Raw genomic sequence first — 26,059 nt, forward strand, 5'->3', positions numbered from 1 at the left:
TAAAAATGTCCCCTGAAAGTGAAATACTAGCAAGTAATGCAGAGGTGACATGAAACCATTTTAATTGGCCTGATGAAGACCAAAGAGGATGACAGAAAAGCAGGAAAGTTAAGCAGACATGAGGAGTTAGAAAGCTGTAATCTCGTCTCATGGATCTTGCACACACATTGCACACAGCTCTCCCTGTCTTTTGGGGAGACTTTCTTTTATCCTATATTACAAGCAAGCCAGTCAACGAGCCTTTAAATGATAATGCGTGTCTCTGTAGAGAATTGGTTGTAGCTCACTGATACAAATGGATTTAAGAAACAGATTACAAGGAATTTTACCAAATCTGTGAATTATGTCTTCTGTGACGCATCATAAATGGATTTATTACATAAAAAGACAGTGAGAAATAATTGAGAAACAGTTGAAATATAATGTCCTGAATTTATCCTGGTGGTACATGAAACACTTCTCTGATCAAGGCCCTGTTCAGGACATTTGTCCTTTTACCGTAGTTCCTTACCTTTTCAGAAACTCCATATATTCTGTGTGCTTAATGAGGCCTGTCCTCATCATGATCGTCTGAAAACATTGTCGATCGATGGCCCAAAGCTTAACATTTGTCAGAGCTGGAAAGAAGAAGAAAATTTGAGAGACAGAATTAAAAAGCCCACATATACACATAATACATAACTTGCATTTTTTTACATGCGCAATACAAATAAAGGAAACAGTACATGTGATTTTTAGCAATTACTTTTGAGCTTGATATTATTCACACAGCAGAGTTATGTTATAGCACATGGTATGTGTTCAGAAATAAGAGCCCTCAGGTTGTACTTATGGATGCAGTACATTTCATCTAAATAATTTCTGCAGCTATTGCTCTAGCCTGCAGAAACAGAGGGATTGTAAACACCTAATATTTACTCAGCAATTAGAGTTCATTGGTATTTTTGGAATACCATGCCTGGATGGCTTGCTTCAAATCTTGCTTTGGCATTTTAATTGAGGTCAAGACAGCCTTGGTTATGCCATTGTTTTTAATTAGCTGAAGCCTGTGCATTATTAATTAACTCTTTGTGTTGCGACAACTTGATCTAAGTCTATGACAAACCATATGAATTTGTCATGAGTTAGATTACAAAGAGCTGATATTGTTCCCAATAATTAGCTTGAATAATGTGGAAGTAATAGTTGAACCACTGATTGTGATCTGCATGCACCTCAAGGCATCAAACAAAACCAGCATTGTTGGTGCCCCTGAAATGATGCAGTTAAAAATGTGCATATGGTGCTTTTCTCTTACAATGCATGTTTTAGCAAAGGAAAGTCTCAGTGTGTGGAAAACGGCAACAACGTTTTCTGAAAGGTCGCCTGTGTTCATTTTTAATCGGAGTTTCTCTTTTGTGGACTACAAAAACAACAAAAAAAGGTTTGACAGGTTTTTCATCAGAATTCAAGCACTCTTTCCAGCTATTCATAAAAAATTAAATTAATACTGATACAGACTTTGAACAACACAGAAGTATCATTATCAACAAAATTAATCAAATGTATTGCAGTTTAAGCTAATCTACCATACCAAGATTTGTTAGAAGTCATCTCACTTCAATATAATTCATTCATTCATTCATTCTTTCACTACATCTGCGGATTATCCCGCACTCAGGGACACAGGGTTACTGGAGCCTATCACAGCTGTCAGTGGGCGATAGACAGGGTACACCTTTGACTGGTCGCCCGTCAGTCATAGAGCCGCATATAGAGATATACACATTCACTCTGTCATTCAAGCATATTTTTTTGGTCTGTGGGAGAAATCTGTAAAACCTGGATGAAAGCTACACAGACATGGGGAGAACATGCACACTAGAAACAGTAAGGCCCCCTGTGAGAATTGAACCAAGGACCTCTTCTTCAGACATGACTCTTTAGCCCAAACAGGTTGACTGACTATTTGGATAAACCTTAGAGAAAAACTTGAATCTCAACTCCAGTGTTTGAGTTGTGCAGTGTCTCACTAAACTTTAAGAAGATAAAGTAATAAAAACAAATTTTATCTGATTACTGTCACTTTAGTTGGAGTGTGTCTGCGATTATCTATGTGTCTAGAGCTTTTCACCCCCACCCTGTGTGCCACTCCTTGAAGAGACTATTTCAAAGCTTATAACAAGTGCTGAAGATAATGGCAATGACAGCTATGCATAAACTGTTTGGAAAATATTTGCTCTGAAAACCTTGTAAATCACATCAACTTAAACATAAGGGCACCTACAGTAGAAATAGACATTCATAACTGTAGCTGTACACGAACATCTACTGTAAGTATGCATGTAAACATGCTCCCACAGATCTTTCTGTCTGCAGACCAAGTTTGGCAGCACTTTAAAATAGTACCAAACCGCAGGGGAAATGTCCTCATTACACAGCCTGACTCTCTTATTATTTAGAAACACTATCTTGGAACCTGAACCCCAAAACAAAGAAAAAATAGAGATACAGAAATGTTTGGCTTCCTGTGCAGGCATGCACAGATGTGAAATAATCACACTTGCTCATGTGTGAATCTGATTACACCTCAAAGGAAATTGGAGATATCTGACCATATTGCCTTTCCAAAGGAAAAGGAATGCCTTTTTGTCTGATTTAAAAAGAACTGGTGGGGACAAATTACTCCCAAGTTTAGTGCAGACCCATCGAATGAAGCATAAAGGCATTATTTTCTTTTTCTTTTTCTTTTTATTTGATCCGGAAGCCACAAAAGAATCGAGTTTTTCATCTCTTGCAACTGGGCGAGATTGTCGCCGAAAGTGGGTGACAGAGGCACTGGGAAATAAGATATGTAGGCGCCTGAAGCTCACCTCAGTAGGTAAACTTATTATTCGCAGGCTTGACTAAATTGCAGTGAGGCTTAGGGAGCTAGTTATCCTAGAGTGAGGGCATAGATGAATCTCTTAATGCTTACAGGTTGCCAACCATTAGCTTCACAGCTTTCTAGAGAGATATAACACCCCAGGCACTGCACAAGCAATGCAAAGACATTTTGTGAAATGTTTTGAGGAATAGTGGAGTGTGATGTTCCACTGGGATGATCATTTGGGCTTTAACATTCATGGAAGAGTGGACTGTGAAAACAAGCAACACTTAAACCCACACATGTATGTTAGGTAACCTCGGGGTAAACAAAAAAAAAAGGAACATCTGTACAATTTAATGCCCTCCAAGACTCAGCAGAAAGTGTCACTTTCGTGGAAATTAGTATTGTGCATAATGACAGCCAGTTGCTTAACTTTGAATTTGTATTTGTGTTGTTTGTTGTTTCAGGGTGCTGGAAATAAATCTTTCTAAAACACCCTGGCATGTACTGTATAAGCTAACTGTGTGTAAAGGGATGCCAACAATTTTGGCTTTAGCAGAAAAAAAAAACACAGCTTGGTTTAAGGGGATTAAATGGAACTATGGAACTAGAAGGGTAGTCACCGAAAGCAAAATCTTTGTGACTTATAGGCTTTCAGAATATAAAAATGTTACAATATTTCTTACACTCTAGTTAGAATTAAATAAATGGCTCGCTTTCTTTTTGTCCAAGTATGTGATCTCAGCTTTCATTAATTCATTGCTTGTTTTACAAAGGCATACAAACCAATAGTAATTTTCAAACACAGAAAATATCTGTGTATTTTTGGATTAGAAACACTGAAATTTCATGTATCTATGGTTACCAGAGGTGTTTAGTGTGGCATCTGTGCTCTATAAATCCACTGAATTATTTGTTCGTCACTTTTAGCAAACCTGACAAGCCAGATGGTTTGTTATACAGAGCTTTTGGGACATGACCCTGAAAAAACTGTTTAAAGGAAATGTTAAAAATAAATGAATGAAAAAATAAATAAATAAATAAATAAAGTAGGCAGGTGGCAGGTGGCTGAACAATCTATTAATCATCTTTTAATACAGGCTAAATATTTTCCATTGAGAAAAAAAAACAGTGATAGCTTACTGTTATATGCTAACATTTTTAATAAAGGAACTCTATTTGAGATAAAACTGATTTAAGAGAAATTAATGCAGGAACCATTGCCTTTGGTAAAATCACTATCAGTTCTTTTGTTAGCTCACTTTTGTTAGGTTAATCCTTACCTGCAGCTGCCACATGATCCAGTGGTGTCTTCCTTTCTCTTTCTCTCTTTTATCTCTTTCTCTGTTTCTGTATGTATCTACGTATAATTTCTGTTTCATATCCGTTTTTGAAGCATCTGTTCACTATGTACCTGACAAGGGTTTCTAAAATGTCTGCTCACACGTTGACATCCTCTTTGAAAAGATCCCAGCAGTGATTGTATTCAAGTTTTTGATGACATAGACTAGGCTATGTTATACTGTTTTGTAGCACAAAATATATAAGAAAATAAAATACACAAAATATATAAGAAAATAAAATACACCAAGAAACGTTCATAAATATATCATGCGCCTAACAATATTAAGAAGATAACATGTATTCTTATTTCTTCCTGTGATCTACATCAACCCTGCTTTATTAAGGCATTACCTTAATCCATGCTCTACCTGGTTTCATGGAAATCAGCAGGTTGTTCTCTCTTACCCTGCAAAAGGCTTGACACATGTAAACAGCCAGCATCCAAAACATAACCTTCTCAGTGGAGATAAAGATGGCTATTCATAGCCGTGCTGCACTTTGTCATTACCCTTTACTCCTGCTTCTCCTGTCCGTCCCTTTCTTTGATGCATTGATTGTCATCCCTCAACCTTCAATTTCTCCCAATTGTTTGCAATAGATCAGTCTGGGTAACTGTTAATACTTGAAACTATGACCATTGAGACATCTTAGTTTGAAAGAAATCTGTAATAAAGCTTAAGGAACACAGTAAGAAATTAAAATGTAGACATCATCAGAAAGAAAAATAAGCATTTACGACATACAGCATAGTACCTCATTCATTTTCCCAGTCCCAGCTTCCTGTAACTGAATTTTCTACCCAGGGAATTATGCAAATGCTCCATGTGTTTTTCTTCTAATCAAATTTTTGCACACTGAATGACATAAATGTAGGATGAGAGCAATCTTCTTTCTCTGTACTTTGATGTTTAATTTTTATTCAGCAACATATGATTTGTGTACATCAACAACAACTGGATGTTACTAAATATAACTCAGATGTTTGTGAGAGGAAAGAGTGTATGTACATTGTGCGCCATATATCAGGCCCACCCTGACAAATATTCATATTTTTAATAGTTATCTTTTATGCTGCAAGAATTAAAGGTCTTTGCCATAAGTTCAACTGATCTGCTTGAAACCGATGCACGTCCTTGTCCATACATTGTTTATTGAAAATAATGAACCAGGATTTCTATGGGGTGAACCTGTTTTCCGCACCAGAGTCATTATATGTGCATTTTCTGTATGTAAGAAAATACGATACTACTTTATTGGGTACTTTGTCAAAATATTTAAGCTCCAAAATTCTTGTAATATTTTAAGTATTGTGGTAAGCATGTCACTGTGCTGCAGTCCTGGAAATTAGTTTAAAAGGCTTGGAGATGTTTAATCAAATGTGTTGGTTATTATGATGCGTTCACCTCCCAATTAGCATTATAGCATATGTCAATTATTAACCCGGGGTTACACAGCTTTGAAAAAAACGATGTGGTGCCACTGAAGTAATTAGTGAGCTCATTGAGCATGGCAACAAATTCTGATACATTTCTGTAGTGTTTGGTTTGAGGGCTTTTAAATTGATTTCACCATCCCTCCAATGTTTCCCACTGTTAAACCTGAGACGGGTGATGTCTATAAAATTACACTCACACTGTTACTCTCACACACACAGACACAGACACACACTTAACATAAAATACTTATGTGCACTAGTCAGTAAAGATTTCCAGGTTGTTTTGGAAAATATCAAGAGAGCAGTGCTGTCATGGCCGTAGGTTGAATCTTCTTTGCCCAAAAGTCATTAATAACAACAGCCAAGACTGATTATATCGAGAAGTTAATGAGAGCATGAGAAAACAAGATAGGTTATTTATATTGGCAGTCAAACAAAATAAAAATAAAAATCATGATAACTCTTTTTTTATAATTCTGGCCCAATAACAATCATTGAGTTTTGAAGGAATGTGAAATTGGTAAAATAGATCACTTGAGTATTGGCTGAAATTGTGAATTATTTGTTTAATGGCTTGTTCACAGATTTGCTGTGAATTTCAGCACTGTGATTAGAGTGGACTCCCGTGATCCTCTGACAGTTTTCAAATATCAGTGAATCCTAACACAGAAAATTATCTGTCTAAAGCAGATGCTATCTCCAGATGTCTCCTCTCCTCAATACTGGCCCAATGATGCAGGTTGGAGCAGCTTCTTGACAATATTGAGTTGGACGCTATGCTGCACAATGGCCGCTCCCTACTGTGTACCATGCAAGTACAGAAAACAGAATGTGATTGCTGTCTAAATTTTAGAGAATAATTGATGTAATTGCTGTTACGTTAGATAGTTCTGTTTCTACGCTGATGGTGATCATTGTCAATGTAATTCTAAAACATATGTGTCTAACCAAGTCCATTATTTATTCAAAAAGACCACAGACAATTGTGTTTGAGTCATAATATTTAATGCATAAATCGGACAGTGAGTAGAGATGTGGTACGCCCGTGCCATTTTACTCAGAAGCATCCTGTTGTGGGCTGACTGAATAGGCCTTTTCAAAAATGGTGCTTTTAGCTTTACTTGTCTGTCTCTCATAGTTCTAAAGTAAAAACACCACTTACTTCTAATTTCTAACCATAACAATCCTCATTCCTGGTCTTTACACAGCAGTTAAAGCTGCTGTGGTTGAAAAGCATGCATGCATTCAGTGCACTGAAGAAAGATTGCTTTTTAAAAAGCACTCAATTATCCTGAAAGAGTGGTCCATCTAAAACACTATGGTGCTGATTTGCAAATTTTATTCTTATTTAGGCAAAGCAATAAACATATCAAGACTATAAACATCTACAAAAGGAAGGTTACAATCTTCCCTACAAGCTAACCATTATTAACAAAATTCAAGAATTGGAATACAAGAGCTAAGCACCCTGGTAGTGTGTAAGTGTGTATTTATTTCTATATGTGTGATTGAACACCAATTGAATCACTAACCTTCCAGCATAATTCTCTATCTTGCCTGCTTGTGAGATAAATTTTAATTGTTTGTTGTTCCTGTCATTATAGACAATCAACCAGAAACTATTTGCCACAGAGGAAATCTGTTTGAATAACCTAATGATTTTGAGCATGTCGGCTGTAGCAAATCAAATGGAGGGAAATTAACTGTGTTTGCTATTCGTCAGCAAGTGGGTATTTTAAGTTCTTGGTCCAGCTGAAGTGATTTGTTTCTCTACAGCTGGGTCTGCAAACTGGTCAGGACCCACACAAGAATTATCACATTGTTTGAGCTGCATAACAGACTTGTTACTTTTACGGGTACAAACCAAATGGCATCAGACCTGTCAAGCTGGGCCTTGGATAGAAAAGGCTGTTTCAATATACTGTATTTTTCTTTCTATCAGTATGCAATTTAGGCACCTCCCAAATTCTGGTATCTGTCTGGCACTGGTGCTCAGACATAACTGAATATTATCAATCAACTCACACCATGTATTATGCATGGTCTGTCCCATTTCGTTAACGTAATATGTCTCAATAATATTATATGTTTCGATGTTATCACTCTTGATAACCACAGAAGTCTCAAAATTAATTTACATTTTAAATCTGAAATTTCAATGTGGAGTATGACTGCTTATTCTTCCCTGAGTGCAATAACTATGGTTTGTGTCTTGAATGAGTGAATGAGTGTTTGCATGCTCAAGATTGTGTGTATTTCTACACTTCAGGGGGACAGTTTCTTCCCCGTTACCTGTGAAACAGATGACATCAGATGATGTTGACAGAGGATCATTATTGGGAGAAAAGCCAAGCAGTAACGAATATCAAATGAATCAGTGACCCAGTAAAAGAATTCTGACACATTTTTAATATTGTAAGATAGCCATTTTTTTTTTTTAATTTAGGAATGTGATAGTTTGTCTGTGTTTAACAATGTACTTGACGTGAGGATTTTGTGTGGCAAGGTAGTCAGTCTTGCTAATATATTTCATTTGTTTTCCCTACAATTTTTATTCTTGAGAACCCAAAACACTTCTGGCAAATACAATGGGTTTAAATACTGAGAAAGTAAACAGTTATCTGTCAACAATTTCTTTTGTGCATGTAACAAAATCAGAACTTATTCTTCCCTGGTCTATGATAGAATAAGGCAAAATTGAATATTGCAGTAAAGATTTTATTTATGTGCAGCAAGAGCATGCTCAACCCTTCTGGAATGACGTTTGATCCCACAATTTCTTTCAGACCAGCTTGACATTAGTACATTTGGTCACAAAAGGCCACAGTATGTTGCAGGCAGCTGAGCTACACATATCTGATCTACACTGTAATTTCAACATTCATAAAAATACCAAAGGAAGGATTTAAACTGCTCTAATATGTTTTAGAGAAAGCGCTTCCAGATAACTTCTTAACTTACTGGTATCACGGTCTCAAACATTTCTATTGAAAAAAGACTAATTTTTGTTTCAGACTTTGCTCATAACCTTTTACTAATTTAAGAATTTGGTTAGGCACCAGCAGTTTCATGGCAAGGAACATTTGATGATAATTATTATCGATGTCTTCAATGTTTCAATGTTTTCACAACAATATACACTTCTTCTTTTGACTTTTCCCTTCAGGGGTCGCCACATCGAATCAACCTTTTCCATCTAACCCTAAACAACAATACACACTACATTATTGATTAGTTGAACTGATCGGGCAAATGTTCAGTGTTTTTTTTATGCGTGACTGCACATGATTCCATTTATTGATGGGTCTATCAGTCCAAAGCAAGGGAGGTAATTGTAATGTTGTTTTCACAGCCATTGTTGCAAAGGACAAAGGCCCAGGAGGCTACTGCCTACTTTTCTATCTAAGGTTACACTTAGAAGAAGTACATGTGCATCTTGGTGAGACTGACTGGACTGGCAGCTATCCAGCATCTGACAAGCTTGGGCTCAAAAATTAATTTTGCAGATTTTGAAGTGTGCCATACCTTATGGCTATGTTATTAAGGTTCTTTTTGATAAATTCAATCGTCTTTTTTCTTATTTTTGTTTCGGCAGACTGCACCAAGGAACCAGAGGTGCTGTCATTATCTCACCCATCGTTATCTTAGGAACATGACCATTTTAACCTGGCCACTAGCATGCTCTGCTTTTAATGAGTTGTCAAGATTGTTTATTGACCCTGCTCTAAATTATACTTTCTTTCACTTTGTCTCAATCAAACACACCATAGTGAACGTGGAAGGCATGTTATCAGTAAACAAGTGGCGATTCTTATAATGTTATTCAGGCCTGTATGTCTATATTATTTCTACTCATTTTGTGGTCACTCTATATTTTTGTCATCCGATTGATTTTTTTATTTTTTTAATTTTTTCTATTGCACTTGAAAACCCCCCTTAATGAAGCTATGAAGACACCTTAACATTTCCCCTTGCTCTGTATGGTACTTTGAGTGACTGAAAGCTTACTATAAAGGGAAATGCTTTCAATTGTATCTAACAGACACTAATAAGGATGTAGCAATGCTCCTTGGCTGTGCAGTGTTAAGATAAAAAATGTGACAAAGTGTATTGTAAAGCTGTAAACTGGGTGGAATATAAGTCTTTTAAAGATTGTTCTCAAAGTCACAGTAACAGGGTAAAGATACAACATTTAAATTGGTACTTTGAACTGGGATTTAATTTGCAGAAGTCAGAGCCCGTAGGAATCAAGCAAATGGTTTGTAAATCATTGCATGCATAAAAATAGATCAATCAAAACATAGTTCTGGTTATTTTGTCCCTCCAGATTAAATACTCAGCTTAACATAAACGGCTGAGAAACCTCCTAATGGATATATGGCATGTATATCCATTTTTTCACGCACCACTAACATTCATGGTGACTGAATAATAGATATCATAACTGGGGGTTGACTGACCAGTACATGCACATAACCCCTTAGGCTGTTTCTAATTACTGTCACTTTTGAGCAAAGTATATTCTTCTATTATTGGTTTTATGATTAACAAAAAATCCTTACATATAATAAATAAAATCAAATATCTCAAAAGCTTGTAAGGAGAATCATTACGATATCCATTTGCAAATGAAAATAAAAAATCCTTACAAATCACTGATGAAATCTAATTTCACAAGAGCTAGTAGGTACAATTTTACTATAACCATTCGTTTGATCATTTGCTGAATTTAAATATCAACAACATTTCTCCGGATTGACTAAATCTAGATTTGAATGGAATAAATTAAATGTCTTTTGCACATTTGTCATGTGGCCCCAGCTCTTGCCCCAAGTCATGTCCCCAGCTCTTGCTTGCTCTTAGCTGACCAACAAATGCCTGCTATTTCACAGGGGATCTTTCAAAACTGTATCATAAAGCCCTAGCTGAAGTGGTCCCTGGGTAAATCAAAACAAACACATCACTGTTATCTTTTAATGCAGAGAGCTGTCCTTAGTTACCTAACAGTCTTTTGTAGAGAGATTCATGGTGATATTATTAGTCTGTCCATATTGTCATGGCATATTATTTGCATAGATATACCCAGTAGGCACTATTTGAGGTCATGGTTGTAGGACAGTTTCTGACTCAAAGTACATTGCTTCTATTGTAGCTTCTCTTTGGGCTTTTAACCTTTCAAGCTGTCTGGAGCTTCAGAAGAGCCTCTAGCTCTGGGCTCACACCTGCGCTCCAACTGAGAGTCAGAACAACAACAACAGCAGCAGCAGGGCCTGTAAGTCTAAACACAGAGATACACAATTGTATAATAAACTAAGACACATGTTTCCATAAAAATGCTACTTTCAGCAGGCAGAAAATAGAGATTCAAGTTTGGTGGGTCCTATGCTAACACTATCACCATGTTATCGCCACATTTCTTGTTCCTCTCAGACAATCGTGTTACCATGGCAGCCATGGAAACAGAACATTTTCCCTCTGCCTTTCCCACTGGAATTGTATCTATCAAAGCCATTCTTTCCATCACCATCTTCTGGCAAGCTTTCTGTATTTCCCACACTCACCAAATCAAATCGTCCAACCCAACAGCTCTCTTGCAGTACTGCATGTACTTTTAACAGGAGTATTTTTGAACATTATTATCACCATGTCAGTCAAAGAAAATGAGATGCCAGTTTTTCAGCTTTGTTTGTAAACAATTATTAGTAGTATTGCTTTGTGTCATGTCATATGGGTTTATGTGCTATTTCTATTTCTCTGGTCCTCTAATTGCATGCCAACATTCTGAAGTACAAAGTCTTAAAAAAAATCTATCCACTTGCCATGCTTTCATTTTTGCAGTTTCATGTTTCTCTTTTGATGCGTTAGTTGGTGTAGCTCTTCACCACCACAGCTTGCTCCTCTAATTAAGGAAAGTAGATTAAGATTGGAAAACGATGTCCCCTTGCTCCTTGTTAGGAACACACGCACAATTTCTGTGGGCCCTTTATTTCTAATACTTCACAGAGCTGCTGTGCCAAATCATGGCATTAAGGTTCATCCTTGGATCACAAAAAGAAATGCAATTTGTTTCCTCTAAAAGCTGCAGAAAATGTAAATCTCTATGGTACAATTTACATTCATATACCTTTAACCCACTGGCATCTGCTGTGAACACCAATTGACTCAAATTACACTTTTGTCCTGGTTTTTGCTTGTTTGTTTCTGTTAGTGTTCTCTGTCAGCTGCTTCATGAATATCCACTATAGAAAACCCTGTTTATTCAAAATCAAGTTCTGTTTATATTGCATCTTATTGCATTTTTGGTTAGTTGGTTGGTTGAATATACACAAAAGTTAGACAAAACAATGCATAATCCAGATACTGCCATATGTAGATAACTTTTTACACACAAGAATCTTGTTTGTGAAGAGATCCAATTGAAAGGAGAGTGTAAATTTGCACACATTTTTTTGTGACATAATTGCTTTTCTAATGTTTCATCTGAAACCCCAAAGGCAAGTAAAGGAAGGCACCCAGTTTCAAGTGATTTCACTTGAACATGACAGGAAACAACGACATTCCTCTTTCATTTTTTTCAGCCTAACTCTCAAATCCCTAGACAAATCCAATTGCCGTTTTCAATAAATCACAATACATAGATAAAAAGGAGAGAAGCTTAATCATGAAATACATCTGTGTAGAGTCCAGTAACCGGTTCTTGCCAGTAATCTGCTTTTCTGTGCTTCATCAAGCTGCAAAGCTTCGCAACTGTGTCTTATTCATTCATATTGCATTTTATTTTCATAGTCTAAATCAACTCATATCATTGAAAACACGACCAGCATGCAAGTAAATGCCGCTGCTCTCTGCTCCTCACATCTACCTTGATGTTTTGGTTCATTTTTTTTTTTTTTTTGTATCTTAATACACCAATTATTCTTTATCACCATACATCACTAATCTCTTCCTGCAAAAAAGACAGTTGAAGCACGACTGTGGGTAAGGCCATTTTAGTCTGCTACGCAATGTACACATCTACACGCTCTTACTGACACATTATCTCTCAGATTAGAGAAAAAATTGTTAGCACACAGTCATCATAAGGACAAGGTTCTTCCTCAGAAGTGACCAGAACGGTCTCCTTTCTGTAACACCATGATGTCTAATCCTGGCTTTACTAACGTGAAAGTACAACAGTATCTGCTCAAAATTCAGATCACCATGTATCCGTCTTAAACCATGTGTATGATTCTAGTATTTGTGTGAAGGTATTCCTCTTTTGTCTGTATACAGATGCTTCTTATATTCTGAATATGAGCATTATGGGAACGAATGAAGGTAGGCTGTTTGAAGCTCTGTATTCATCATCCAGTGGCGGATGGTAAAATGTCCAACACTACGCAGCCATGAAAATAGAACCCTGAATCTTTAAGGACAGATTCAGTCTAGGCTGAGATGACTGCCATCAATAGGAAATTAATACTTTCATCAGATTAATGTCTCATTTTTAACTCCGGTTCATATCAACTGGGAGATAAAGTGTAAATATTAAATAAGGGGGGCCATTATGAGAAAGGAAATGTCAATTTGAGATTGATGAAAAATGCATTGTATGTCAAGTGTACTAATAGGATAGAATCTATAATTCTGTAAGTATATACAGGACTGTCTCAGAAAATTAGAATTTTGTAATAAAGTTCTTTATCTTCTGTAATGCAATTATAAACGCAAATATTACTTTTTCATGAGATTCTAATATTTTGAGATAGGATTTTTGAGTTTTCTTAAGATGTAAGCCATAACCAGCAATATTAAAATAATAAAAGGCTTGCAATATTTCAGTTGATTCGTAATGAATCCAGGATGTATGAAATATTTGTTTTTGTAATTGCATTACAGAAGATAAAGAACTTTATCACAATATTCTAATTTTCTGAGACAGCCCTGTATTCATAAAATCAATATAGAAATGGGGGACTGTCTTGACACACTGTGCAGTCAGGTCTTTGTCAGCATTAAATCCAGTGCTTTTTCAGTCATAATAGTCCAATAATTGACATCTGAAGATATGATTCAACTAATGTCAAATCTCTTTGCAATGAAAAAGTCCTCAGGGTGGTCAAAAAAAGTTGAAAAGATACTCGTTTAACTGAGAAGACTAATTCCCCGATTTTCAATACAATAGTGTCACAAATATTAACAGACAATTAAATATCACAATCTTCTGTTCTGTACGTGTCAATACTTTTTATGCCATGCCTCCGTAAACATATTAATTCTCAAATGTCAGCACATGTCACCTGTGACCATGACATAGAGTATGTGTAATAGTAAATACCCTGCAGGGTATGCTGCAGATACCCTACAGAGAGCCGGACATCTAGAACCAAATCATTTTCAAATACACACTGCCGTACCACCTTATCTGGTCCTAAATTTAAACTTTTTGTGTCCCTGGTACTTGTCACAATCAGTTTATAAAAATATCGCTGATCAAATAGTGTCCTTATCTAGTCATATGCCAAACCATTTCTGTACAATAGAAGTGACCCAGCTCATGAGTTTGCACGAGGATGCCTGACACTGCTTTTTCTATTTTTAAGATTTAGATGGACCACACAGATAGCCATTGTCACTGATCATGTTAGTAGTAACTGGCAATGACCTCACTGGACTGGTCCGAAATAATTTTCCTGACCGGCTACCGTATTTTAGAGTGGCTCCTTTTTTTTTATATTATACTTCAATTTCCTTGATTCTTTCAGATATTAAATTCAAGTTTGAGTAACTGATGAATACAGATTTAAGTATTTCTGAGAAGGAAACCATTGATCACCAAGTTCATAAGTATTCTAAGATTAAAAAACAAAAAAACTGTAGACATTGTTGACACTGCTGAGTGTCTCTTGACTCAGTCTTTGATCCTGCACATCAATCCCTGGAATCTCTTATTTGTTTTATTGTTTTTTATTTTATTGATTGATTGATTGATTTCAATTTCATCACAACTTTACCATTTCTCTTTAAGAAAAAAATCATCCAGCCTCAGTTCTGCAAAGTAAGAGTCTGTGCATAATATCTAGCTTTTCTGATGGTATTCATTATGTCCCAGCTGTTTAGCCCTCCTCTTGGCCAAAAAAGGTCATCCTTGATCTCAACTTTTGGATCAGTGGGTCTCCTCTCAGCACAGAAGGTCTCCTGCAATTCCATTTAGAAGTGAGCAATAGAATTACAGTCATTCAGTATCAGACTATCGGAAAGTAAAATGCACTTCATGCGCCCAATACTATTTTGCTGCTCCTCAGTCATGGACATAACTCCAAGTTGGTCACCATAGCAGACAGCATCAGTTTTCAGCATGCAAATGAAATCCTTTTAATTTAACTGTGCACTCTAACACTTCATTTTTTTCTACATGATAGCAGTTGCATTTTCATCCACATGGGATTTTTTCCATTTTGGAGGATGAAGCCAGATAGATACAGTTTGTGTCAGTGCTTCATCTAAGAGATAATGGGAAATCAATTTAACACCACTGAGTGGGAACAGTCATTTTTTCACTGGTCTGGGATTTTATGATCTCCATCCATTCCATATTTTGTAGATCTACAAAGATGCCATAACAACCATCCTTCTGTCGCTTCAAGCCCTGTATCTCTTCAGTTCATTGCATGGTTGGTCATTGAACATTCATCATTCATCACCTAATAATTGCTTAACTTTACACACAAATTTCTGAGGCCTTTCCTCATCATATAAGTTCTTCAAATAACTGGAGGTAGTTGCCTGTAGTCTCCATGGACATAGTTTCTGTCTTTCTCTAATTCCTTTCTCTTTTCTGTTTACCATTATCTTTTTACTCCTCCGGTCTTGGACTATTGTCAACTTCCTCCTTCACCTCCCATCCAATGTACCTCTTCATCACAGGGCTTTTCTCTCTCTCTCACTCCCTCTCTCTTTCTCTCTCACTCTCACTGTGACGTCCACAAGACTTCTGCAAAGAATACACAGTCCTTCTGCAGACTTTAAATATAGCTGGATAAACTAGAGGACCTCGGTGCACTCTATTTTGCAATGACACTTAGCTTTTAACTGTTGTCAGAAGGAGTCTTCTTGGTTTATCTGTACATACACCACACCTGAAGAGTACATCAAACAAACCCTTAACTCGCAAAAGCACAGTATAAAACATCAGTTATCTCCTGCTTACTTATTCAATTTTGAATCAGTGAGATTTCCTTCCCAAGCAATTTAATATTTATTCGGTTCAATCCTTTCTGGTGGGGTACATGATTTAAAACCATACGCACCTTGTACATGTGTTGCCTTTTATAAACAAATCATAAGTACCGGTACGCTCTTTCAATTTTCACGCTAATGAAGATACATCATGGTAGTGAGTCTAATTGCTAAAATTCTTCCCATCTTTCCACTAATTAAATTTTGATAAATAATAAATGCATAATGAATGATATTATGCAATCTCATCTGATCTTCTTCTCCTTTTGTCTTTTCCCTTCAGGGGTCGCAACAGCGAATCAACCTTCTCCATCTAACCCTATTCTCAGTACCCTCTCTCACACCAACTACCTTCATATCCTCTCTCACCGCATCCATAAATCTTCTCCTTGGTCTTCCTCAAGCCCTCCTGCCTGGCAGCTCCAATTCCAGCATCCGTCTACCGATATATTCACTCTCCCTCCTCTGTACATGACCGAACCATCTCAGTCTGGCTTCTCTAACCTTCTCTCCATAACATCTAACATGTGCCTTTCCTCTGACAGACTCATTCCTGATCCTATCCATCCTGGTCACTCCCTTAAGAGAACCTTAGCATCTTCATCTCTATCACCTCTAGCTCTGCCTGCTGTCTTTTCGTCATTGTCACTGCTTCTAGGCCATACAGCATCACTGGTCTCACCACTGTCATGAAAGAACAGGTGTACAAGACAGGGGTGAGACCTTTTCTTTCATTCTGGCTGATAGTCTTCTATCACATAATACCCCTGACATTTTTCTCCACCCACTCTAACCTGCTTGAATGCATCTCTTCACCTCTTTTCCATACTCTCCGCTGCTCTGGACTGTTGACCCCAAATACCTGAAATCCTCCAACATCTTGATCCCCACTCTATGTAGCCTCACCGTTCCACCCGGGTTCCTCTTATTCATACACATATACTCTGTCTCACTGCGACTTACCTTCATTCCTCTCCTTTTCAGTGTATACCTTCACCTCTCTAGATTTTCCTCAGCCTGTTACCTGCTCTCACTACAGATTGCAAGGTCATCTGCAAACATCATGGTCCACGGAGATTTGTGTCTAACCTCATCTGTCAGCCTGTCCATCATCACTGCAAAGAATAAGGGTCTCAGAGCTGATCCCGGATGGAGTCCCACCTCCACCATGAACTTGTCTGTTATCCCTACAGCACACCGCATCACAGTCTCACAGCTATCATACATGTCTCCCTACAATCTCATCTGATCACTTTTCATTAAAGTAAAGCTTTGGAAAAGGCTTTTCAGGCCTGCTCTCCAACAATCCAAAAGGAAAAGTCTATAATTTAAATATAACCAATTGTTACTGTCTCTCTTTCAGTTCTGTTTGTACCTGAACTACCCTTTCTACTTGGGAGCCCTGGGCACTCATCTGAGGTTCTATATTCCATCAACTTTTACTACTCCAACAGAATCAGCATCTGTTTCTCTTGATGGATTTTATCTACTGGACATCTCAGCAAACTTGCCAAATAACCAAACTTCTTTTCCTCTCTTAATATCCTAAATGTTATTATGCACTTCCATGTTGTTTTTATTGAGAGCCGCAATTAAATGCTGAGCAGCTTTTCCTAGCCCCATGCAGAAATGCATCCTGTTATGCTGTCAAGGCCAAGTTGTCATGAAAAATGAAGCAATATAAAGCCGCAAGAGCAGTTTTTTTGGTTTGTTTTTTTTTTGTTTTGATTTTTTTTTTCAGCAGGAAACCTTTTCAGTTTTAATATGCAGGCAAAAATACCAACTCTCTCTTGCCTCAGCCCAGGTTGCATCCTCATTTGCTGTTACTCCTGCACTGTATTTGTTATCTCTCCCTCTTGGGTTTTACTCTCAATTCCTCCCTCTCTTCTCATTGGTAAACAACTTCCTGATTATGTTCATGCAAAAAGAACATTTTATAGATTTGATGGCAAATTTTTAGGCGAGTCTCTGCCTACATTTTACGCTGACAGCATGTTGATTTTCATCTTATTTATGAAGACAGCTTGAGTACATTGAGTTGCACCACCAGTGTTAAGTTCCTCTATTCCAAAATTCAACATCAACCATTAATTTTGAAGTTTTATGAGGGCAGCACATTCCCTATAATTGAGTGCTATTCAAAAGGCCCAAGTTAGTGACCAAAATATACAGTGTTTATTTTTATATATGACAGCATGTACAGACATTGGTCATAGGCATGAAGAGATGGATGCACCAGATTTAGCAAGTCTAATTCTTTCTGTTGTCTTCATAGTATAAGTGCCATTATGAACTCCATGGAATAGAGAACAAAAAGTCTATTATTTAAACAGAAAAAGGTCACAATTGAAGATGGATTTCTGATTAAAGGGCCAGCCCATGGCCCTCGTATGTCATTCATTCATTCATAATTCACTTCCCCTTGTTATATTTTAACTAAAAAAAAAATACACAGATGTCATCTTGTCATTGTTTGTAGGTTACCTTATTGCTTTAGAAATATAATCAGACATTATGATGTGTGTGTGTGTGTGTGTGGCCAATCATAACAGTGTGTCCATATGTGCATGTGTGCATGTGTGTGTGTGTGTGTGTGTGTGTGTGTGTGTGTGTGTGTGTGTGTGTGTGTGTGTGTGTGTGTGTGTGTGTTGAGGGGGGCTTTTAGATTTCTTTTCATTTGGCCTTTTAATTTAAGATTATTCAAATACATTCCTTGTTATTATCAATATACCACCTGGTTGTGACTTACTTTGCAATTGCTTTATTGTTACCTCCCTGTAATGATACAATTACTCTACAATTACAATTACTCTAACAATAATGCCAACTGTAAATATTTCTAAGAGATAGAAAACAGGTTGACACATGGTATTACCTGAGGCTAAAGACATAAACCCAGTGTAAATCTTTATCTACAATGGTGCTTTGAGAAGTTTTCGGTCATAAAAATTGGAAATATATAATCAACTAATCTCCGTGTTGACTGGATGAAATAAATCGTCATGAAATTGTGTAAACAGCTTGTACCCATTACAAAGCAAATCTAATGCACAACTGAAGTATAAAACATGGATCTTTGATCCACACACCATAATTTCCAGACCATTCAGAGCACCTGAATATAATCTGCACCGGCTAAAAATAAATACATACATATATATGTGTGCATATATAGACCGCACTTGTCTATAAGCCATAGGTGTCCACGTTGTAATGAGATTTTTACACAGAAAGATGTTACACAGAAACATTTTTTTCTAAACCTTTAATTAAATAGATACCGATAACATCCACAAATATGTACTAGAAATGCTTTTTTTTCCAAGCAGTGCCTGTAGCACAGCTGATGAAAAAGATTAATAATAAATAACAAATAACACAAGGAAAGGTCCATTAATCCAATCATATTCTATCCCCGCTTTGTCCTACTCCAGCTGATCACTATCTTCGTCTTCCTCCTGTACACTAAAACCATTAAAGTCATATTGTGACAAGGCTATAGGTTTATGCGGCATGAAACTCGTCAGCCTCCAAAAAATTCCATAAATTAACCACACCATTGTTAAAGCCACAGTGTTTAAGCATGTAAAAAGTCACGGTTTATAGTCCAGAAATTACGGTAATTACAGCAATCATTTTTGGATTCTTTTTTTTTGGATGAAAGACATTATAAAGCGTAACTTTCCCATCATTAAAATTCGATTGGCAAGAGAATTTGTAATGATTTGTTCAAGAGCATTTTAGTCTAAATTAGTTGATTTAGTGTTTATCACAGTAAACATTTAAAACATTATTCCCCCCACACATAATGCTTGTTGTTTGTGAGTCTGTTAATGTCTGTTGAGCCAAGCCACACATCAACTGTTATCACCCTTGTGACATGAATATAAACAGTTTATCTTTACCATTTTCTGTATTTTTCAGTAATTACGTTTTCAGGAAAGTTCTTTGTTTGGGTGGAGGGAATGAACAAACTCAAAAATATAGATGTACAAGAATATATTTATATCAATATAAATAAAGTCAGTCCTTTTTCCACTAAACTCAAAATATAAAACAAGATCACAAATTTTGGGATGAATTTCACTGGTATTTGGATTCATTTCTCTGGAGGCATTATCTGAATTTCAGTGGGGATATGTGCTCTCCTACTGCTCTGTAATTTATTTTTGGTAATCATGCAGACTGATTAAGAAAAGACAATAGGCGCAAAGCTTCCTGTGACGAATGACTGAATTCAAGTGATATGTGCAAGATAGTATTTCTGCTGTTTTAATCATAAAAAAGAAAACAAAAAAGTTATGTCAGGGGACTTTTTGTGTGTGTATGTGCGTGCGTGCGTGCGTGCGTGCGTGCGTGCCCTGCGTGCTTAATATGAAATCTACCAATGAAATCTAGTGTTGACTTTATGGGGTTATATGGGTTATGCAAATCACTCTTGTGATCCTTTTAGAACGACAGCAGCTGGACTACAAAAGTAAAACCTGTTGTTCATCTCACTGAAACTAATGAAACCTTTTTTTTACACTCCATATGAGAATGTGTTAATCTTCCCAAAGTAGCAAAAAAGAAAAAAAATCCTAAAACTCATGAAACAAACAGTTGGCAAAATCAATTATCATCATTTCTCCCTCCCAATCATGCTGTGACGGGTGTTTAGAGCTTGATTAGTCTAAAACTTGGCTCTTCCGAGGAATATTCTGCAAAAAGTAATGTCATTTTTTTTGTTGTAAGTATTTTTTGATGAGCGACAGGCCAGAAAAAATATCCATAAGAGTTCTCAGTGATTATGACGTTATGTTAAACATCCAATATAGTTTAAGTGCGGAAACAGAAGGATACTGTGCACAATTTAATGGATCACTGTCTAAATTTCCCTAGATGTAATTACTCAAACATATGAGTTAGGGTTCCACAAAGGTAAATTGAAATTACACTGAAATTGTATCCTCACATAGGATCACATTGAATTAGCTGATTGAATGCTATAAGCTAATGCTCACTTATCAGGTTGTTGCATGATTTCCAGTGGAGGCATTCAACCCTAATAGTGTGTGGCAGCCGAATTCCTCTGCACATTCTTGTACAAACATACAATATAACAGACACAACCACCCTTGGAGACAGTGCCAGTGACCCTTGTTAGACTGTAAACACACTTCTTCCCTTGTAGATGGTTACATCATTTGTTCCATGCGGAGGTTTTATTAGGCAGCCACCTCAGCGGCAGTGCACTGGCGCACACTTCTACAGACTCCGAAGGGCAGGACATGGCAGTAGGATGGTAAAAGGCAAAGGGATACACAAAAAGAGAGGACAGACACTCTGTCGCCTGTGGGAAGGGGAATATTTTATCCCATAAGAGTTGGCTCATTTCCCTTGGGTACTTGTTGCCATAGCAACAAGAGCTGGAAGTTCTGTCAAGCTGGCTGGTCAGTGGTATGGGATCGTAGAACATGAAAGGGGTCAGAAAGGGTCTTCACACGTTTTCTGGTGCCTTCTGGCCCTCGTGACATCTCCAGGTGCAAAGGATCAGCCCCCTTTCTGCTTCTTTTTACGCTTCCATTCTTACCAAGATGGGTAGCCACTCATCCTGAACATCGAGAAATTAACCTGCTCACAGTCTGATGATTTTCATGTGAAAACAGTAATTACAGAGGAATATTGTCATCATTTAAGAAAATTGCACAGATCTCTCAAGACCCCAATAAGAAACCTAATATATTTCAACAATTTGCTTTATTGTTATGCTAAAGGTTTTGGATGTTGTAACCATAATAAATCCATTACAAAGCCAGCAAGATGAGTAGGAGGCAGTGTAACACCATTTATTCAAGTACTAAATGAATCCCTTGCACAAACTTGTCACCTCTGCACCTACACCCGTCATCTTGTGCTTGGACACTAGCTTCTTCTGCAAGAATAGCGGCTATTAACAAAGCCTGAACATGCTAGCAAGACTCTTAACACATGCAGAAAACACCATGCTCTCACCAGCCGATCCCATCTCTTCTCACCTTTTGTCAATTCATCATTCTTGCCATATCCCATTTCCTCTCTTGAATAAACACAAATTTGTCATCCTGACACACTGTCTAATAATGTACTACTTTCCAAATGTACACAATCCAGCATCTGTCCTCTCCATTTACGCAGCTCCTCTCTTGACACTCTGGTAGGCTGACTCTTCAAATCACTAGTCTGATGACTAGCCACCTGTTCATCGCTGTACATCCTTCATAACTTTAGCCCTGGAAGCAGTAAACCTTGAAACTTAGTGCGCTCTGATTCTTGCAAGACCTTTAACTGGGCTGCAAAAGAGCAAAAACTGCACACTGGTTATTCAAGGTATTTCATCACAAATGGCTATCTATTACAAGTGATCCATTCATACCCTGTCTCCATCTCTCCCTCTCAATAAAGAACCTGTAACTTGCAGGAACAAAGGGTAACTCGCTTGGTTGAGTGTGTGCATGTGTATATGTGTGTGAACAAATGACATCATCTGTCACCTGGGGAACATTTGAACATTCAACACAGACTCATACAAGCACTTGGGTTTTTTTTTTTTCCAGTTGTCTGCGGAAACTCACTCTTGACAGTGGCAGTCCTGGTGCAGTTGTAGAGAATAGCCAGCTCTCCAAACACCTTCCCTGGCCCCATCGTGCAGAGTTTCAGACTCTCCTTGGTCACTTCCACTTTACCATCTAAAAATCAAGCAAATATGATAGTACACCATTAGGCAGGATGCTATTCAAATTACCCATTTATTTTTTTTTCTGCATGATCACCCCAGAGTCTTCTGCTGCACTCGGTGTAAGCGGCAAATTTAGACTGATGAAATCAAGTGGATGATAGCTGTGTGAGGGCTTCATTTTTGGGGGCACCAAGCCAGAGTGCTCTTGGCTCACTGAGCTAGAAAAAAGGTTATATTGCGATGTTGAGTTTCCATGGGTTACTGGACTTCTATCAAGTCATGTGCATGGCAATACCAATGCAGCTGCATCACCTTCAGGAGCCAAATGGCAAGAAATCCATGTTGGGTTTAATCTGCAAAAATCTAGATGGACCACATGCAACTTAAACAGCATTAAATGTATTTATGACTAAGGTCAGCCATTTGGGCTAGTCAAGGGTAATTATGAATGGCCTTTGAAAAGATTACCTATCAGAAAACAGCTCATTCACAGATGTTTTAGCTCTTTATCCTGTAATGGCTTAATTATAAAACATAAACTGGATCATGGAAACTTTATAGTGGGACATGAATATTTTATTTCCAGGACAAGTGATTCAGTGGATTTATTTGGGAATTTATCCCATTACAGCAATCACATAAACTGTGGACTCGTGGCTAACAAGAAATGTTTAGCTGTAACACTTTGGCATTGCTGACTTTCTACCCACTCATTTGGATTTATGCTCATAATTGTAAATATCTTTTATGAGACCTTATTTTATGCTTCATTTATTTTATTGTGAAATGGTGTCTGACAACATGGCACAATTGAGGAGGAAATTTGTTCATAATAGATGTATTGACTGCATATATATTTCAAAGATAGAAACATCACTGTTCCTCTAGATTGGGTTATTTGTGCTTTAATACAGAAGCGGATGAATGGAATCAAAGTGTGTCAAAAGATGGTTACCACCGGTTTGCAAAGACTGTCCAAAATGTTACTGTACCCTGGAAAATAAATTAATGAATAAATAATGATAATAATCGTGAGTATCTCCCTGAGGTAACAAGCTGTTGCTTTCATACAACAAATTTAATACCAAATACATTCCAATCATGCGACTGAAAGCTTCAGTTACCATGGTTACACTTCTTTCACCCTGCCATGTAAATTTTACCAATACTCATTATTCATTGCAAGGTGTTCTAAAATAGACAATGAATAAGATGGATATCCTTTCTTGGGTGGGGTGGGGAGATTATATTACAGCAAAGCTACTAAGAATTTAGTTGAGGGCAAGCATACGATTATTAAAAGTTTTCCTTTTCACCCTCCTAAAAATATATGGATGATATTTTTGTACTGATCAAAGGCATCCAAACATGGCCTTAGCATCACTTTTTTCACTTTTTTTGAACAGAATGACAGCAGTCATTTCCTGTCCTTATGCTGTCATACCAAACTAATCCTTTGACCCATATTGTAATTGTTAGGAAACAAGGTTACTTCAAAGTGACAGTACTAAGGCATCTTTCAGTGCCAACATTCCTTATTTCCCTTATTGTCATTCACCGAAGCTTAACAAGGGAAAAACTGTGTGGCACAAAAAGGAAAAGCACTGGATTAAAAACAAAATTATTCCACTGCCTTGGTTCAGTTTCCTAACCTTAAATTAAATTTGCTTTCAAATCCCAAAGAAGCAAAAGTGGATTTCAAGTCACATTTAACGTAGAACACAAACTGATGGATTAAATGGATATAATCATTGTGAATATTTGTGTATTTTTAAGCCACCAGTTATGGCACAACTGTTTTTCATTAATGTGATACAAAATAGTTATCATTGGGTTCTGACCACCAATACCACAAAAAAAAATCCCTTATGGAAGTTAGTTTACATTCATCTACTTTAGCAAAGCAAGGAGGCTCTTTGTCTCTATGAAAGGGCTGCTGCCACTGTGTTTACACAAGCAGTGTCAAGGATCTATGCTTTCCCGGAACCTTAGCATTCCAGCGAGAATATGACTCTGATTCCAAAAGACCAAAACCCAAATAAAAGTCAGACACAGGCAAGATGAAAAGGACAAGCAGGCTTTTCTTGGAGGAAAGAGTTTGATACATTATTTAGCTAGCAAGAGCCTCAAAGTATTTTTCCACAATTATACTTTTAGCACATTATTGAAAGTGTCCTTTTCTCCATAATAACAATATATTTTCCAGCAACACTCAGCATGAAGAAACATTGTGAGAGACAACACGCGCAAGCTAAAGTATGTTACCGTCTCTCTCTGTCTAATTCTTCTGTTTTCTTTCCCCTGTCTTTCTGTGCCAGAGCACATCTGAAACCATTTTTCATTCAATTGAAAAGTTTATTAAAAGAATAAAAGTGAATACAAGTATATTTCAAGCAAGAATTATATTTATCACTCTAGTGCTATGCAGGTAAATTGTTTATCATCATATAACTAACGTGAAAATGTATTCTGATTGATTCTGATTGAGAGGGAAAAAAGCTAATGTTCATCACATCAACGGGAAAAAAACTGTTTCCTTCAGTTTTATTTTAGTTTCCTGTTTCCAAGGACCTTTACAGATGCATTTTAAAGAGCTGTAAAAAAAACACAAAAATAAGTGAGCTCAGTTTACTCCATCATTTGATTTCACAGGCAGTTCTTGAGAATCGTCAAGTTCAATGTTTATGCGTTTTGAGATGAGAAACTTGCCGGCTATTACTGAGGATATGGCTATGTATTGCCTGATCTAAACAAAAGATTCAAGATTCAAAGTGTTTATGTAATATGTACAGTGTGGAAACATGTTTCCCTGTACAATGAAATCCTTACTTTGCTGTTTGCAGTGCATTTGGATATATATTTCTAATAAATAGATAGCGTAAACATCATCATAAATATGTACAGTGTTGGCAGTGCAGGTAAAACATTGGGTGCAGCTTGGTGTGCAACTCAAATAGTGCAGGTGCAAGGATGAGTGCAGTTTAAATGGCAGTAGTTACATTTGAATATGATCAGAACATTTGAATATGAGCACAGCAATCACTGTGCTGTGCTGCATGTAAAGTGTAGAAAAGGAAGAATGACTGTCAACTGTTTAAGAATATGATGGCGGTCAGGTGGAACGAGTTCTTTAGTCCTGAGTTGTCATTTTTTTTGTATTTAAACATGAACTCATACATCTGTGAATACCATTGGCATTTGGGGCGGATGCCGCGAGTGGTCAGATCGTCATCCTTGGAGCCGAACATTCCTGGTTTGATTCTCAGCTCCTCCAAGTCAAAGTGTTGTTGAGCAAGACACTGAACTCCTAAGTGCTCCCCTGGCGCTGCTCAGTGGCTGATGGTTCATCCATGATGGGTTAAATGCAGTGGTCGAATTTGGCTGATGTTGTGCTGTATGTACAACTGCATATGAGGAACAAAGTGGTTTCTATTTTAAGAGATAAGACTTTATGGATGCCCATTGTGGAAATTTGAGTGCTACAGCAGGACAGGGCAAGAGGACAGGTATCAAAAGA

At 37.2% G+C, this 26,059-nt stretch overlaps 1 protein-coding gene across 3 annotated transcripts in view; it reads right to left on the minus strand.

Annotated features, from left to right (window-relative positions):
* LOC147236596 (cGMP-dependent protein kinase 1) overlaps positions 1-26,059 on the minus strand; it is a 79,781-nt gene that overhangs the window by 27,126 nt on the left and 26,596 nt on the right. For all 3 annotated transcript variants that reach the window (XM_086171312.1, XM_086171303.1, XM_086171319.1), the window contains 2 exons: positions 22,439-22,552; positions 512-617 (listed from right to left, as the gene is read on the minus strand). In XM_086171312.1, coding sequence (XP_086027438.1) covers positions 512-617; positions 22,439-22,552 — 220 coding nt within the window. The remainder of the gene's footprint in view (positions 1-511; positions 618-22,438; positions 22,553-26,059) is intronic.

This window comes from Fistularia commersonii, chromosome 2 (assembly GCF_037954325.1).
Source record: "Fistularia commersonii isolate RoL2024-O1a breed Wild chromosome 2, RoL_Fcom_v1.0, whole genome shotgun sequence".
Taxonomy (NCBI): Eukaryota; Metazoa; Chordata; class Actinopteri; order Syngnathiformes; family Fistulariidae; genus Fistularia; species Fistularia commersonii.